The 12,592-nt window shown below is 43.9% G+C and overlaps 1 protein-coding gene and 1 pseudogene across 1 annotated transcript in view; both read right to left on the reverse strand.

The window, feature by feature from the left end:
- The window catches only part of LOC117429801 (membrane-associated phosphatidylinositol transfer protein 3-like), a 44,956-nt gene extending 34,148 nt beyond the window's left edge, over positions 1 to 10,808 (reverse strand). The window contains exon 1 of the mRNA XM_059000739.1: positions 10,522 to 10,808. Within this exon, the coding sequence (XP_058856722.1) occupies positions 10,522 to 10,546 (25 nt within the window). The 5' untranslated portion in view covers positions 10,547 to 10,808. The remainder of the gene's footprint in view (positions 1 to 10,521) is intronic.
- Positions 10,809 to 10,930: 122 nt separating this feature from the next.
- Positions 10,931 to 11,343, reverse strand: LOC131701649 (small ribosomal subunit protein RACK1-like; annotated as a pseudogene).
- Positions 11,344 to 12,592: the final 1,249 nt, after the last annotated feature.

Here is a 12,592-nt window from a genome sequence, read left to right on the forward strand (position 1 = left end):
CCCACAAGCACGGACTCAAATCTGCTGTTCTAAACAACACGGGACCCGTCCCACTTAGCAGCAGATTAGATAGATCACCCTGTCAGGAAGTCTCCAGGCCTGTAGAACGTACATTCTTCGAAAGTCTTTAAAATATCAATGTGCAATTAGAAGCTCAAAGCTATCCCGCAGCAGAGCTGAATGCATCAACATTCAGGTCGCTAAAAAACCAACACAGAAATAATGAAAAGATACTGCTAACTGAAACAGCCCCTAAGCGATGAAATCCACTGACATTGCGAGCCTTTCTGTAGTGCTATTTAAATGAGAAAGGAGCACGGAAACCATGCATCTGTATCAATGCAACTGATATTAACCATCGTGCTGGCAGTATGTGCTCTGCATGTGTCACTACTGTAGAATACACTGTGTGCATCTCTTACAGAAAACATACAACTGCTATTACAATAGACATATTCGCTTCAGAATAAAGGTACATTCTGCCACACTGTTTCGTTCCCCTGCAGTTGCACAATCATTCAAGTACTCAGCAGTTACAACAAACACTCCTGATCAGCCTGCACCGTGTAACCACTTCCAAGAACAGCCTGCACTTCTGGGTAACAGGCAGCATCTACACATTTCTTACAGAAACGACTGCAGGGAGAACGTGCAGGAATGTGAGAGTGAGTGTGTTTTTATCTGCGGAGGAGAGACATGAAAATAGCGGGCAAGTCTGTGGAAGTCAAGCCTGGATTAATTTCCTCTGCCTGGCTTTAACTGGACTGTAATTTACCTTGAATAAATCAATGCACTGTAATTACGTTGAATAAATCAACGCACTGTAATTACCTTGAATAAATCAACGCACTGTAATTACCTTGCTGTTTTAATTGTGCAATTACACACTTTACTCATTTGCATGCATCGTCACTGAAAACTCTAGCCAATATTGTGGCTAATGTTTTTGCTGGTGTTGTCCAACGCATTGTCCAACGCATTGTCCAAAGCGTTGTCCAAAGCGTGTGTCTGCACGTCTTTTTCAGTCTGTTATTTATTGCAAATGCACCGAGTACAGTAACTGTGGGGTAACGACAGTTAGATAATGCAATGCAGATAAGGATCCTGCATTGGTAAATGGATCAGTATCTGTATTTACAACCTGAACCCGAACGAACAAACAAAGACAGACACAGAAATGCAAACCAAAAACCAGCAAGTGACTGCTTGAAGTAAACATGGCTAGACAGACACAGGAGAGATAACAAAGCCCTGGAAACGTCATTCTTCCTCTTGTTCCTCGTTGGATTCAGACAGGCCCGGACTCTCAGCACCTCATGAATATATGCAATACCTATCTGTCCGCAGGATTCATGCAAACGCAAAATGAATTTTAGAGCACATTGTTCTTTATCTTTAAGTAGATAAGCTGAAAAGCCTTCCCTCCCGGGGAAAAACGAACTCAATCTGTTTAATAATTCACATTAATCTATGCGGAGGCTGGCGCCAAGCGAGAGGGCATTTTTGTATTTGCAGCGTTATATTCGCACATCAATTTTTGTTAATACATTTTGAGCAATGACTGCCAAGATACCACTCTCATTACTAATCAAGGGATTTCCTCAGACCAGAACATTCAATAGGGATTTCTTCCAGAAATGCACACAGTGTGTGTGTTTACTGATTGATTCTGTAATTCAGGTACGGTCTGTGGAGTGCAGAAGGACCATTACACTCATCGCAACCCTTTGCAAGCATTCAATCACTCTGCTGCGAGGCTTGGGGGCCCCAGACATTGAGTGTGAAAAAAATGAGGGGGACTAAAACACCAGCCTTTCTCCAGTGGAGGCCTTCACTATTCAATTGATCAGTTAGCGAAGTTTCTAATAAAGGGTTAACGAGAACCTTCACAAAGAGTCTTTCTAACCTCCTTCACTGCCTCCTGGGATCCTGGCACACAGATAAACACGATTGTTACATCACTTGCTTGTCAAGCGTGATACTACTCATTAGTGACACATTCTCTGTAACCTACAGTAATTACAATCAGCAATGTGATTTAATTAGCCTGGGCTGGGCTAGGCCGCACTCACGGATGAAGCATACTCACTCACACGCACACTCACGCACACACCTGACACAAACAAAGGCACTCCCGTGTCAAAACGGGTCATCGCTTTCCCCAGTTAACTTGATGCACTTGATGTTCCAAATAGAATATCATTGAAATCCGGGGTTCTATCAGCGAACGAGAGGGCTAGACCTCACGAACACCCCCACCCCTGACGAACCCCCCGGAGATCACAGCACTGTGCAGGTTATCAAGCGCTCATCCTCCAGTGTGAAATGATTTAATAACTCGCTCACAAACCACACAAGTATTAGTGGGCTCCTTGACATGGCAGCAGGGTCTTAGGTAGGGTTTAGGATTTAGGATTGAGGAATAGGGGACCAGGTCTCTTCTGTTTCGGTTTGGCATTTTTGGCTTAAAACACTTCCCCTTTAGGTGAGCAGCATCCCACAATCATCACTTGAACTCTGTGTGAAGCGCATATTTTAGCTGTCTGTGTGCTCCACTATACCAGTAAGAAGACAAACCAGCTCCCCACCCCACCCCACCCCACCTTGAAATCTGTCATCACGCTGTCAGCCAAATACTCAGGCTTGCTCATCAAGTACAGCAGACTGTAAGATCAGATAGCAGACAGCTCAGAGAGTAAGCAAAACAGACATTAAAAAGAGGGTGTTTCAGTGATACACATCTGTCCTTATCTTAGCACCGTATGTAAACACATGCTGCCATTCTGGCTTCGGCAATGTGCATTCATCAAGCTTACTGAGAAGGAAGGAAGATAAAAAAAAGGAGGAGAGAAAGACAGAAGGAAAGAAATCTACTGGGATGGTTTAATAAACGCAGCACACATTTTACGCCCTAAAAATGGAGCAGAAGATTCAACGTGGTACCGTTTCTTAGTCAGTCACCATTGCAGAAATGCATTTGTCGGGGTAAAAACTAATGGACAGACATACTGGCCCGGTGTGCGTTGATCAGGACGAAGCCGCAGCAGGGAGTCCACTCTCACTCGTTTCCTAGAAGTCTCCTGCATTAAGGGATTGTTTTTACACATTTCTCACCGGAGCAGAAAGAGGCTCTGGAAATGCAGGGGCCTGATCATCTCCAGTCAGCTGCAGCACCAGTTAGCGATGATCAAACCGCTGGCCTTTTAATGTTTAAAATGACCTTAGAGGGAAGGACTTACTGGGGCATGAAAGAGGCCTGGAGGGACACTAGTTTGAAAAGACTAAAGGGTTTTAGAGAGGAAGCCATTAAAGATACAGGGTGTCTCAGCCGTCAGGCAATCGCAGAATAATATGAATTTAATTTCATACCTGCTTAATGGATCTGAATCCCAAGGCGTTTAACTGCAGGGACCTCTGCGAGACGAACGTAATTCATTTGATCATTACTTTAAATGTAATCACACAGGGGTAAGTCTGTCGAGATATCAGGGTCTATCTTAAGAATCTGTACAGCGGCCGATCTTAATACCCTCGTCTCTTCACAATCTCTGGGAGGAGCGCTTGGTTCAACAGTACCGTCTCACTTCTAAAGGCGTTCACAAATAAATCACATTCAAAAAGAAAAGGCAGCCAATCAAAGAGAGTTTTAAAGAAGAGCATTGACCCGGATTAAAGTTTTGAACTGGTCGAGTCTTGCAGGTTCAGAGCAATTAAAGTGATGGCAACGAAGCCTAAAGCTGCAGCTTCCTTCACTGCGGTATTTCGGTGCTATTTCAGTCCTTGTTTTAACAGGGGCATTGTGCGTGTTTTGCCAATTGTGCGTGTTTATGACTAATCCTTCATTGAGTCTGTTGCTTTTAATTGCAAACTCCCAGCAAATGCAGACCTTATCCAGTAAATCTCCCAGTCTGAAAAGAATGCTGATGATCTCATTAGCTGGATAATTACCAATTATTTCTGATAGCTGGCCATTTTACTGCATCAGTTTACTCTTTGAACACGGGGGGTGAACTCTGCATCACAACTGCTGCTGCAGAGTCACTTCCAATAGGACCTTGGTTGTTTTACTTCTCATCCGAAGGACGGAGCACAAGGAGGTGAAGCGACTCGGGGTCACACACAGTGAGTCAGTGGCTGAGCCGGGATTGAACTGGGAACCACACACACACACACACATATATACACACAATATTAAAACATTTGTATTCACTCAAAAAGCAACACGAATCCCTCGAAGTCCTGGCAGTATAAAAGCCTGCCAATAGCTGCCTCTCCTACTCCAGCTATATATAGCACTCCTCTCAAACCCAATCTTTATGCAAACGAGGGACGTAAGCAATGCTTTCATATGAATAGAAGTATTAACCTCCTTGAACCCACAAGTTAGGAATTGTTCCAGCTGGAAAGAGCAGACCTTGTGTGCAGATCGGAGCTGTGATTAGGAGCAGAACGTGACATTCTCTCGGGGAAACTGTAATGTAAAGCAGCTGCAATCTGTTCTCCACAAGGACCGGGAGGCCTCGCACATACACAACGACTGACCAGCAAGCCAGACATCGAAAGTGTGTGCAGCTATTCAGCAACAATCACAGGGAAGCAGGAGGATCTCAGAGAGGGTGTGAAAAAACTTCAACGAGATGTGTGCACACGCACTAGAACTTACCTGTATTTTGTCATTGAAGCAGCTTTTGTTAGAATACAAATTGCACCAGCTAATGCATCAGGATATGGAGAATCATAAAGTATTATGATCTATCAAGAGCAAGATACGGGCTCACCCCTACCTCCCTGGGGCTGCATGTCTTGTTTTTAGGGGTGTCCTTTTCCATTTAGAGTAGGGTAGCTGCTATTGCTGAATATTAACAGCTGAACACAGAGGCTCATCGCAGGAATTCTATATAAAAAGTTTTTTTTTTCAAAATATAACCTTCAGCAAACGACCCCCAGCGTACTGTGCTGTAGATTCTCCGTGGGAGCACGTTTTGGAGTAATGGTTGTAATTTGCATCACACTAAAAATGCCTGCTCTAGTCATTCTTTTGCTGGGTTTTCATTCTCAGATTTAATGGAAAAAAAAATCAGTAATGAACCTATGAATAAAAGTTGCAATAAATTTCATTATGCTATCAGGGGCTGTCAGGGTTAGTATTTACAAGTCTACTGTACAATAAATCACTTTTTAAACAAAGACCTATTAAATCTATCAAAGCAACAACAATCTTCAGAGACTGAGAAATGGCAAGAAGTTTATTAAGATGCAAAGCTCTACTCCTGTGATAGAATTAGAGTGAAACACTTAAATCAGGCTTTACCCAGGATAACCCTTCAGTCAGAACTCCTAACTATAGCGCAGCTTCAGCAGCCCCATCACTTTCACTGAATACAAGCTGTAAACTAGCTAGGGGCTTCACTTTAATAATCATATAAAACAATAAAAAGTAACATGTCTTTCTCTCCAGGGATTTGATGTGAATTCTCTTCAGGACCGCCGCAGTCAGCCCACGCATCCCCACTGTCAATGCAGAACGCTGTAATTGGCTTCCTGAAAGATTTTGACTGGGACTTGGGTTATTAAATAGCGATTAAATGGACTTTCAATAGGAAGCTGAAATCTGATTCCCTCATTATTTCCGTGCAATACATGCAGACAGACGTTATGCCATCTCTGTGTTCTGCACAACAATTTGTATTTTGCCTTGTGTAAAAAAAAATAAAAAAATACAAGGAAAATATTACTGGTATATTTATTCATGGGGTATGTTGTTTTTAATGGGGGTCCCGAGATAATGGCTTTTATTTCTATTTTTATTTTTGGCTGCATGGAAAGAGCCCAGAAGTCACTCCCTTGGTTAAAAAGCGGATTTTTCTTCTGCACACGCATGCATATGGACTATAGCAGAGTGAACCGACAACAATGAGAAATCGACAGCAAAATCAACATGCATGTGGACTATAGCAGAGTGAACCGACAGCAATGAGAAATCAACAGCAAAATCAACATGCATGTGGACTATAGCAGAGTGAACCGACAGCAATGAGAAATCGACAGCAAAATCAACATGCAGCGGGGCACCCAAATTAGGCATAAAGAGCAACAGGCTCTGAGACACACACACACACACACAAGCACGCACGCACGCACTGAGACACGCACGCACACACACACACACGCACTGAGACACGCACGCACACACACTGAGACACGCACGCAGGCACACACACACACGCACACACACATCAATTTAAAGCAATGCCTGGGAGCTCTGAGCCACACCTTGGCAAGCATGTGCTAGTCAAGCCGGTGTGTTGTTTGGCACTGTATGGCAGACTGGAAACTTACTGTGAAGTTTTTTTTTTTTGTTTGTTTGGTTTTTTTTGTTAATTCAAATTCTTTTGCAGAACAGAGACGAGGGTACAAAAACAAACATAACTGTTAAAAAGAAGAACACTTTGTATTGTTCAAATCCGCTGCCGTGGGCCACAGCGAATGCGTGCCTCTCCTGTGACGCGACTGAAAGAGTTACCGTTGGGAAGTACGTAAACCGGCCCCTGCTAAATGGAATACTACTTACAAAAGACTGCTTTTATAAACTGCAGCTCTCTGTGTGCTTCACCTGTCTGCCAGAGAGAATTAGCAAGTAGCTTCACGCATCAAAATTCTTCTATATTGCTAGCAAATGGAATTTAAATTGTCACATTTAAATAACACATTTTAGTAACAGCAGGGGATACCAGTACATCAAACCACTAGGCCACGCTGCCTCCCAGTCCATAGGCTCTAACCGCTAGGCCACACTGCCTCCCAGTCCCTGCGCTCTACCATGAGGCCTGGTTACCTCCCTCTCTCCCTCCCAGTCACTCAGCTCTAACCACTGCCTCCCACCTGCCCGTTCCTGTATTATTAATGAAGGGGCGTTCTCTTGAGCGTTTGATGGTTTTGTTTTTCAGGTCCGCAGATCACGTCTGCCACTTCTACAATACAGGGCCCGCTTCCCTTTGAAAAGCAGCAACAGCCTTTGGAGAGCCGTTATAAAAGTGTTTAGCTGCTGTTATTATTAAACCACCAAACAGGCAGTTATTCCAGGCCCTCAGTGTGCTGTCAATGCTGTAGCGCTGCTGCAGTGGAAGCTAGTTGGGTTGAGTGATTATTGCCGGAGCTGTATACTCACAGACCCCCTGGGTGCTGGTATTAAGGGCAGTGTATAGAGATGAGGAACTGGGAAGGAGGGAAGCAGTGTGGCTTAGAGGTTAGAGCTCAGGTACTGCAAGATATGGAATCAGTGTGACCCAGTGGTTAGAGCTGAGGGACAAGGAGAGAGGGATGGAGGCAGGGTGTCTTAATGGTTAGAGCTGAGAGACCAGGGGAGAGAGAGAGAGAGAGAGAGAGAGAGAGAGAGAGAGAGAGAGAGAGAGAGAGAGAGACTGTGGCTCAGTGGTTAGAGCTGAGAGACCAGGGGAGGGAGGGAGGGAGGGGAGAGAGAGAGAGAGAGAGAGAGAGAGAGAGAGAGACTGACTGTGGCTCAGTGGTTAGAGCTGAGGGACTGGGAAGGGCAGAGGCAGTGTGGCTCAAAAATAGCTTGTGTATTTTTGTTTCCACAGATTCAGTGCGAGTATCAGTTCTGTCATACAACCACTATCCACATACAACCACAAGGCCTTTTAAACACAAATGTGTTTAAAAGGCACCAAAAGGACACCTTGTTGCACACTGTCTGAACCATATTCCGAGCACAGGAAAAGAGAAACATATCGTACACAGAAGCCCTGGCAACATATCCAGAGAAGCCTGAATGGACTGGTCACCAACAGGGGCAGATGCTTCTTCACAACGCCTTTGTCCTTCACAAAGCACGAGAGACATTCTGGGGTTTATAATAGCTGGCAAGAACAGATGACGGCTGATACAGTCTTTTAATTTCATTTCAAAGTCTCCAAGCATCTGCAGATCTCGCTCTTTACTTTACACAGGGACTCCCTCTGGTATCACATTTATTGTTTTTTTTTTTAATTTAATCTGCCCATTGATCTCTGTGTGCTGCTGATTAAATTTGAACCGCAGATGTTTTTATGGTGTTGCTTGTACTTTGCAATTGTCTTTTTGTTGTTTTCCAGGACCCCCTTGTAAACCAGGCCTCGGTCTCAATGGGCAAATCTCCTGGTTTAATAAATAAAATAAAAAGTATTTTCACTGCTGGAACGGCTCACACTACAGCACCGCAATCTGATCACGATTGAGGCATTCTTTTGCATCATCACTGTAATCTCAAGAAGCTTTTCCTCGGCTCGGTTTTAAAGATTGCTTTTAACATTAAGAGACGCGGTTGTGCTGTCAACGCGAAATCCCTTTCATCAACACAGAGTCTCCTTTCTCCTGGCGGCTGCACTAACATACTGAGGACCGCAAATAATCTTCATAACTGAACTCTAAGGGTGCAAAGACTTATCATGTAGCGATGAATCACTTGGAACTGAAATGCAGGATTTCTAATGTAAATCAATCAATCACTCAACTAATTCAGAATTGATTCCCATTTTTCTCTCTCTCTCTCTCTCTCTCTCTCTTGTTGGGTTATTACGTTGGCAATTAACTCATTTTTCATTGCAACCCCCTATAACACCAGGCCAGTACAAGCAATCGCAGTGAAAAGGTGGCCAATGGAAACTGATCAGTTTAGGTGATGGGGATCAGAAGGAACGAACTCAGCAGACAGAGGAGTCGGAAATGCAGCAGTAAATCCAGATATTCACACCGAGGCACCCGGACCTAATCTGCTTGTTTATCTGCTGACTTCACGATGGGTTAATAACACTGAACACAAGTGTATTTGTGCCCCAGATTCCGATCTGAGAGAATTCAAAGGTACTCCAGGGATTCTGTGGATGGAAATACAGACTGTTGCTGCTGCAGTGAACACTGCAAACGCTGTGTAACCTTTCAAATAGTTTCTAAAAGAGCATCAACCCAAACGCAGACAGGCTGCAGATAAAAAAGCTTATTCAGTTGAAGTGCCACAGTCTTTTTCCTTCAGGTGATCTGATAGACACAGCCAAAAAAAGAACAAGAAAAACAATTCCTTCTATGGCACCGATGCAGTTTTTATAGCATTTGTCTTACAGCAGTGCGAAGAACTGGGAAAAGACGCCGTTCTATTTGATCAGATCATTTTACAGCAACTGAAGTATTATATGAAATGTTTCTGCGAGTAATCTTTATGTTATAATTGAGTGATTAAACATACATTATAAATTAGCATATATATATATATAGTATTGTCCTATGCCTGTTAAAGTTATTCAATAGCTATCTTCACCAGGAGTTGCTGTGTTTCTTCAGTACTAACATACATGCAGGAGGTGTAGCCTAGTGGTTGGGGCAGAGGGCTGGGAGCCAGGAGGTTAAGCAGGATTTGAATTCAAAATGTATTACCAAAATGCTAAATATAAACCTTAACATAAATAAATAAACAAAATAAATAAAACATACAATTATAAAATGCATGTACAAATCAACAGCTTAACTAAATAAATAAAATGCCACCACCGCCTTGCGAACCTCTCAGACGAATGCTACTGAAATCCTGGACAGCTGAAGGTTGATATTTAGCGACTAACCGCACTCTGGAAAGGATGGTGGTTTTGCCGTACAGGTTAACTCTATGCACAGGTTGGAGCGATAGTCAGACTCAACACAGTACACACATTATTCAACGGCTGACTTATGCAGCGCGATGAATCCTGCTGAAGACGATTCATGCTCTATTCAATGCAAGGTGTGTCATTTTCTGTGTGTTCAATATAGCTGATGCATTCGAAAACAATCCAGATGCGAGTTCTCTCGTTCAGTTTAGCTGAACACTGGCGCCAGGTGGAATTAACGTGAAGACTATGCCTGGGTTACAAATCAGTCTCAGATCGCTAGTGAAGCAGACTGGTACCAGTAACGCTTTGCTACTGGGGCCCACTGGCACCCATGGGTGGCGTGCCAGTACAGTACAGGGCCAGTCCACGTAACAATGCTGGCTTCAGTAAAAACGAAACAAACGCACTCCGCCTTTAATAAAACAGGCAGTTCCAAAGAACCCCCGCTGTCCCTGTGCAGTAAATAAATACCAGCTCATCTCAAAACACACTAACGCAAGACCAACGTGCTTGGATGAAGCTTCCCGCACTGCATGCCATTATACACGCTATCCTACAACTCAGTGTCCCGGAACACGCGCACTGTAACACCCAGGCACGGCATCAACACGGCAGGGCAGTTTGTTAAATACATCCAGCAGACTTACAAGAAAGCGCGCGGCGTTCTTGTAGCTTCGCTGCGCCCCGCTCCCTGCGCCCTTTCGACAATGCATTCCAACAGTTTGTTCTGCGTTGTGTTGTCAAGTAAGTACGAGGCTCTTCGGCTTCGCATTGCGTGTGGAGACGTGCTTAGAATAGTGTGCTTGGGTATTTATTGCGTATATATATATCTATTACTCTCTTAAACCCGAGCTCATCATTATTACGCCGTAACGCCTCTTACCTTTTCCGGTAGCTTCTTTAGCCATCCTGGGGTGTATTGGTGCTGCTCCCCTCTTGTCGCCTCTTTTTCTCAGCAGTCTACCTACTGACAGGCTCCAGCTATTATAATTACTGGGAGAGATTACAGGTACGGTGCTGTGCGTCTCCTGTTACGAAATGCTGCCCGGCTCGGCTCGGCTCGGCTCGGCGCGGCTCTCGCTGCTACAGAGACTGTGGCTGCAGCAAGCTCCTGCCTCCATGCATTTCAAGGGACGGGTCCTGGGCATGTCTTACCGCTGCTTCACAATTTGACTTGTTTCTGTTTTTCCTCATTGAGCAGCAGGCTCGCTCCCCTCCTTCACAACGTGTGAGTGCCTCTAGCGGCTCTACTGAGTGTAAGGTAGTACAATTATTTATTCATTTAGTAGTCGTAGTCGTAGTAGTTTTTTTTTCCAATATTATTTTTTATTCAAAGCTCTAACAGTTCTCTTCATTTTTCGTGACCTGCCAGACTGTGATCAGGTTGTCGGTGTAGCCAGCAAACAGGGTCTGTCCATCTGCAGACCAGGGCAGGGGAGTGCGCTGTGGGGGCTCAGCTGCGGATCAGCTCCTCAATGATGATCTTGCCTTCCACGTCCCAGATCTTGAGTCCAGTAGCAGCACAGAGCCAGTATCTGTTGGGGCTGAAGCACAGCGCGTTGATTGTGTCTCCACCATCAGAAGCGCGCTTTGCCTTCATTCAGGACCCACAGCATTGCCTGCCCATGGCTGTCACCAGAGGCACACGGGGCGCAGTGGGCGCAGTGGTATTAGTAATATCACAGTCTTGACCAAGTTTCCCTTTAATAAGTTGTCTGCGGTATTTTGTTTCCAAAGGGTACAGGTAAGAAAAGAAATCATTGCGGAAGCAAGCTCAAACACAAGGCAGAACTTTATAGAAATATATTGTAAAAAAAAAAAAAAAGTCAATATTTCTATTGATTTATTTTGTAAATGCGTTGTGTAAACTTGGAAAAAAATATTTTTAAATCAACGCGCATATTGTACAAGCCCCATTTTAAATGTTGTATAACAAAATAATAATAATAATAATAATAATAATAATAATAATAATAATAATAATAATAATAATAATCACATTAAACAAAATCAATGCAAGACAAGCTGCTGTGTTCTTTTCTCATAGGCCGTCACTTTGAATATGATTTATTCAATTCAAGCAGTTCGTACCTAATATACAGTGGTACTGTACTATCGCCCTACCCACCTTCCGATATAACTCATTATATGAGTTATATATATTTTTTTTCAGTTCAATGCAACAGGAGCTATCTGGGTTGGGCGCGCTTGCTTCTGCTTGACCACACTGGCTCGGTTCGCTTAATTTGATATCTGTAATTATATATCATGTTAAAACCCCATCCACAAAGGGCAGTAGGCTAGCCTGTGGTCGTTGTGTTGCACTCATCTGCTAACCTGATAGTCCCCCCCGCACCTCCGCGGCTGAGTGGCTCAGATGTGTAAGGTCCCTCCCGCCTCCACTGGTCTGCGCTCGCGTCTCTCATACTGCTGCGGACCACAGATGTTTTAGATTAGCCAATTAAGGAAATTAAGGAACCAATTAAGGAAATCGCTCAGCATTTATATTAAATACTGCTTTTGATAATAGACATTAGTTACAGTGTAGTCGATCGTGGTATAGCGGAATGAGCTGAGAGAGGGGGAGGAAGGACTCACAGTGTGTCCTAGTGGTTAGAGCTGAGAGACTGGGAGGAGGGAAGCACTGTGACCTAGTGATTAGAGGCGAGTGTGAGGGAAGAAATGCGAGGGATGCAGCTGACCTTGTGTTTTAGAGCAGTTACAGAATTAATAACAGTTTAACATAACTGCATGTCAGCTGTATAGATGCATTGCGGTTTATATCTTAAAATATTCCTAGTAATCCCAGGATGTACCGTTCTGGATGAATCACTGCCTACCACCAGATACTGCTTAAATATTCTATGAGCAACAGTGAGGGATCTCCGACAATATCTAAAGCGACGTCATTTAGATAATAAATTCTGTCTCTGAACGCCAGCACGCAGGGAATA

This window comes from Acipenser ruthenus, chromosome 26, assembly GCF_902713425.1.
Source record: "Acipenser ruthenus chromosome 26, fAciRut3.2 maternal haplotype, whole genome shotgun sequence".
Lineage (NCBI taxonomy): Eukaryota > Metazoa > Chordata > Actinopteri > Acipenseriformes > Acipenseridae > Acipenser > Acipenser ruthenus.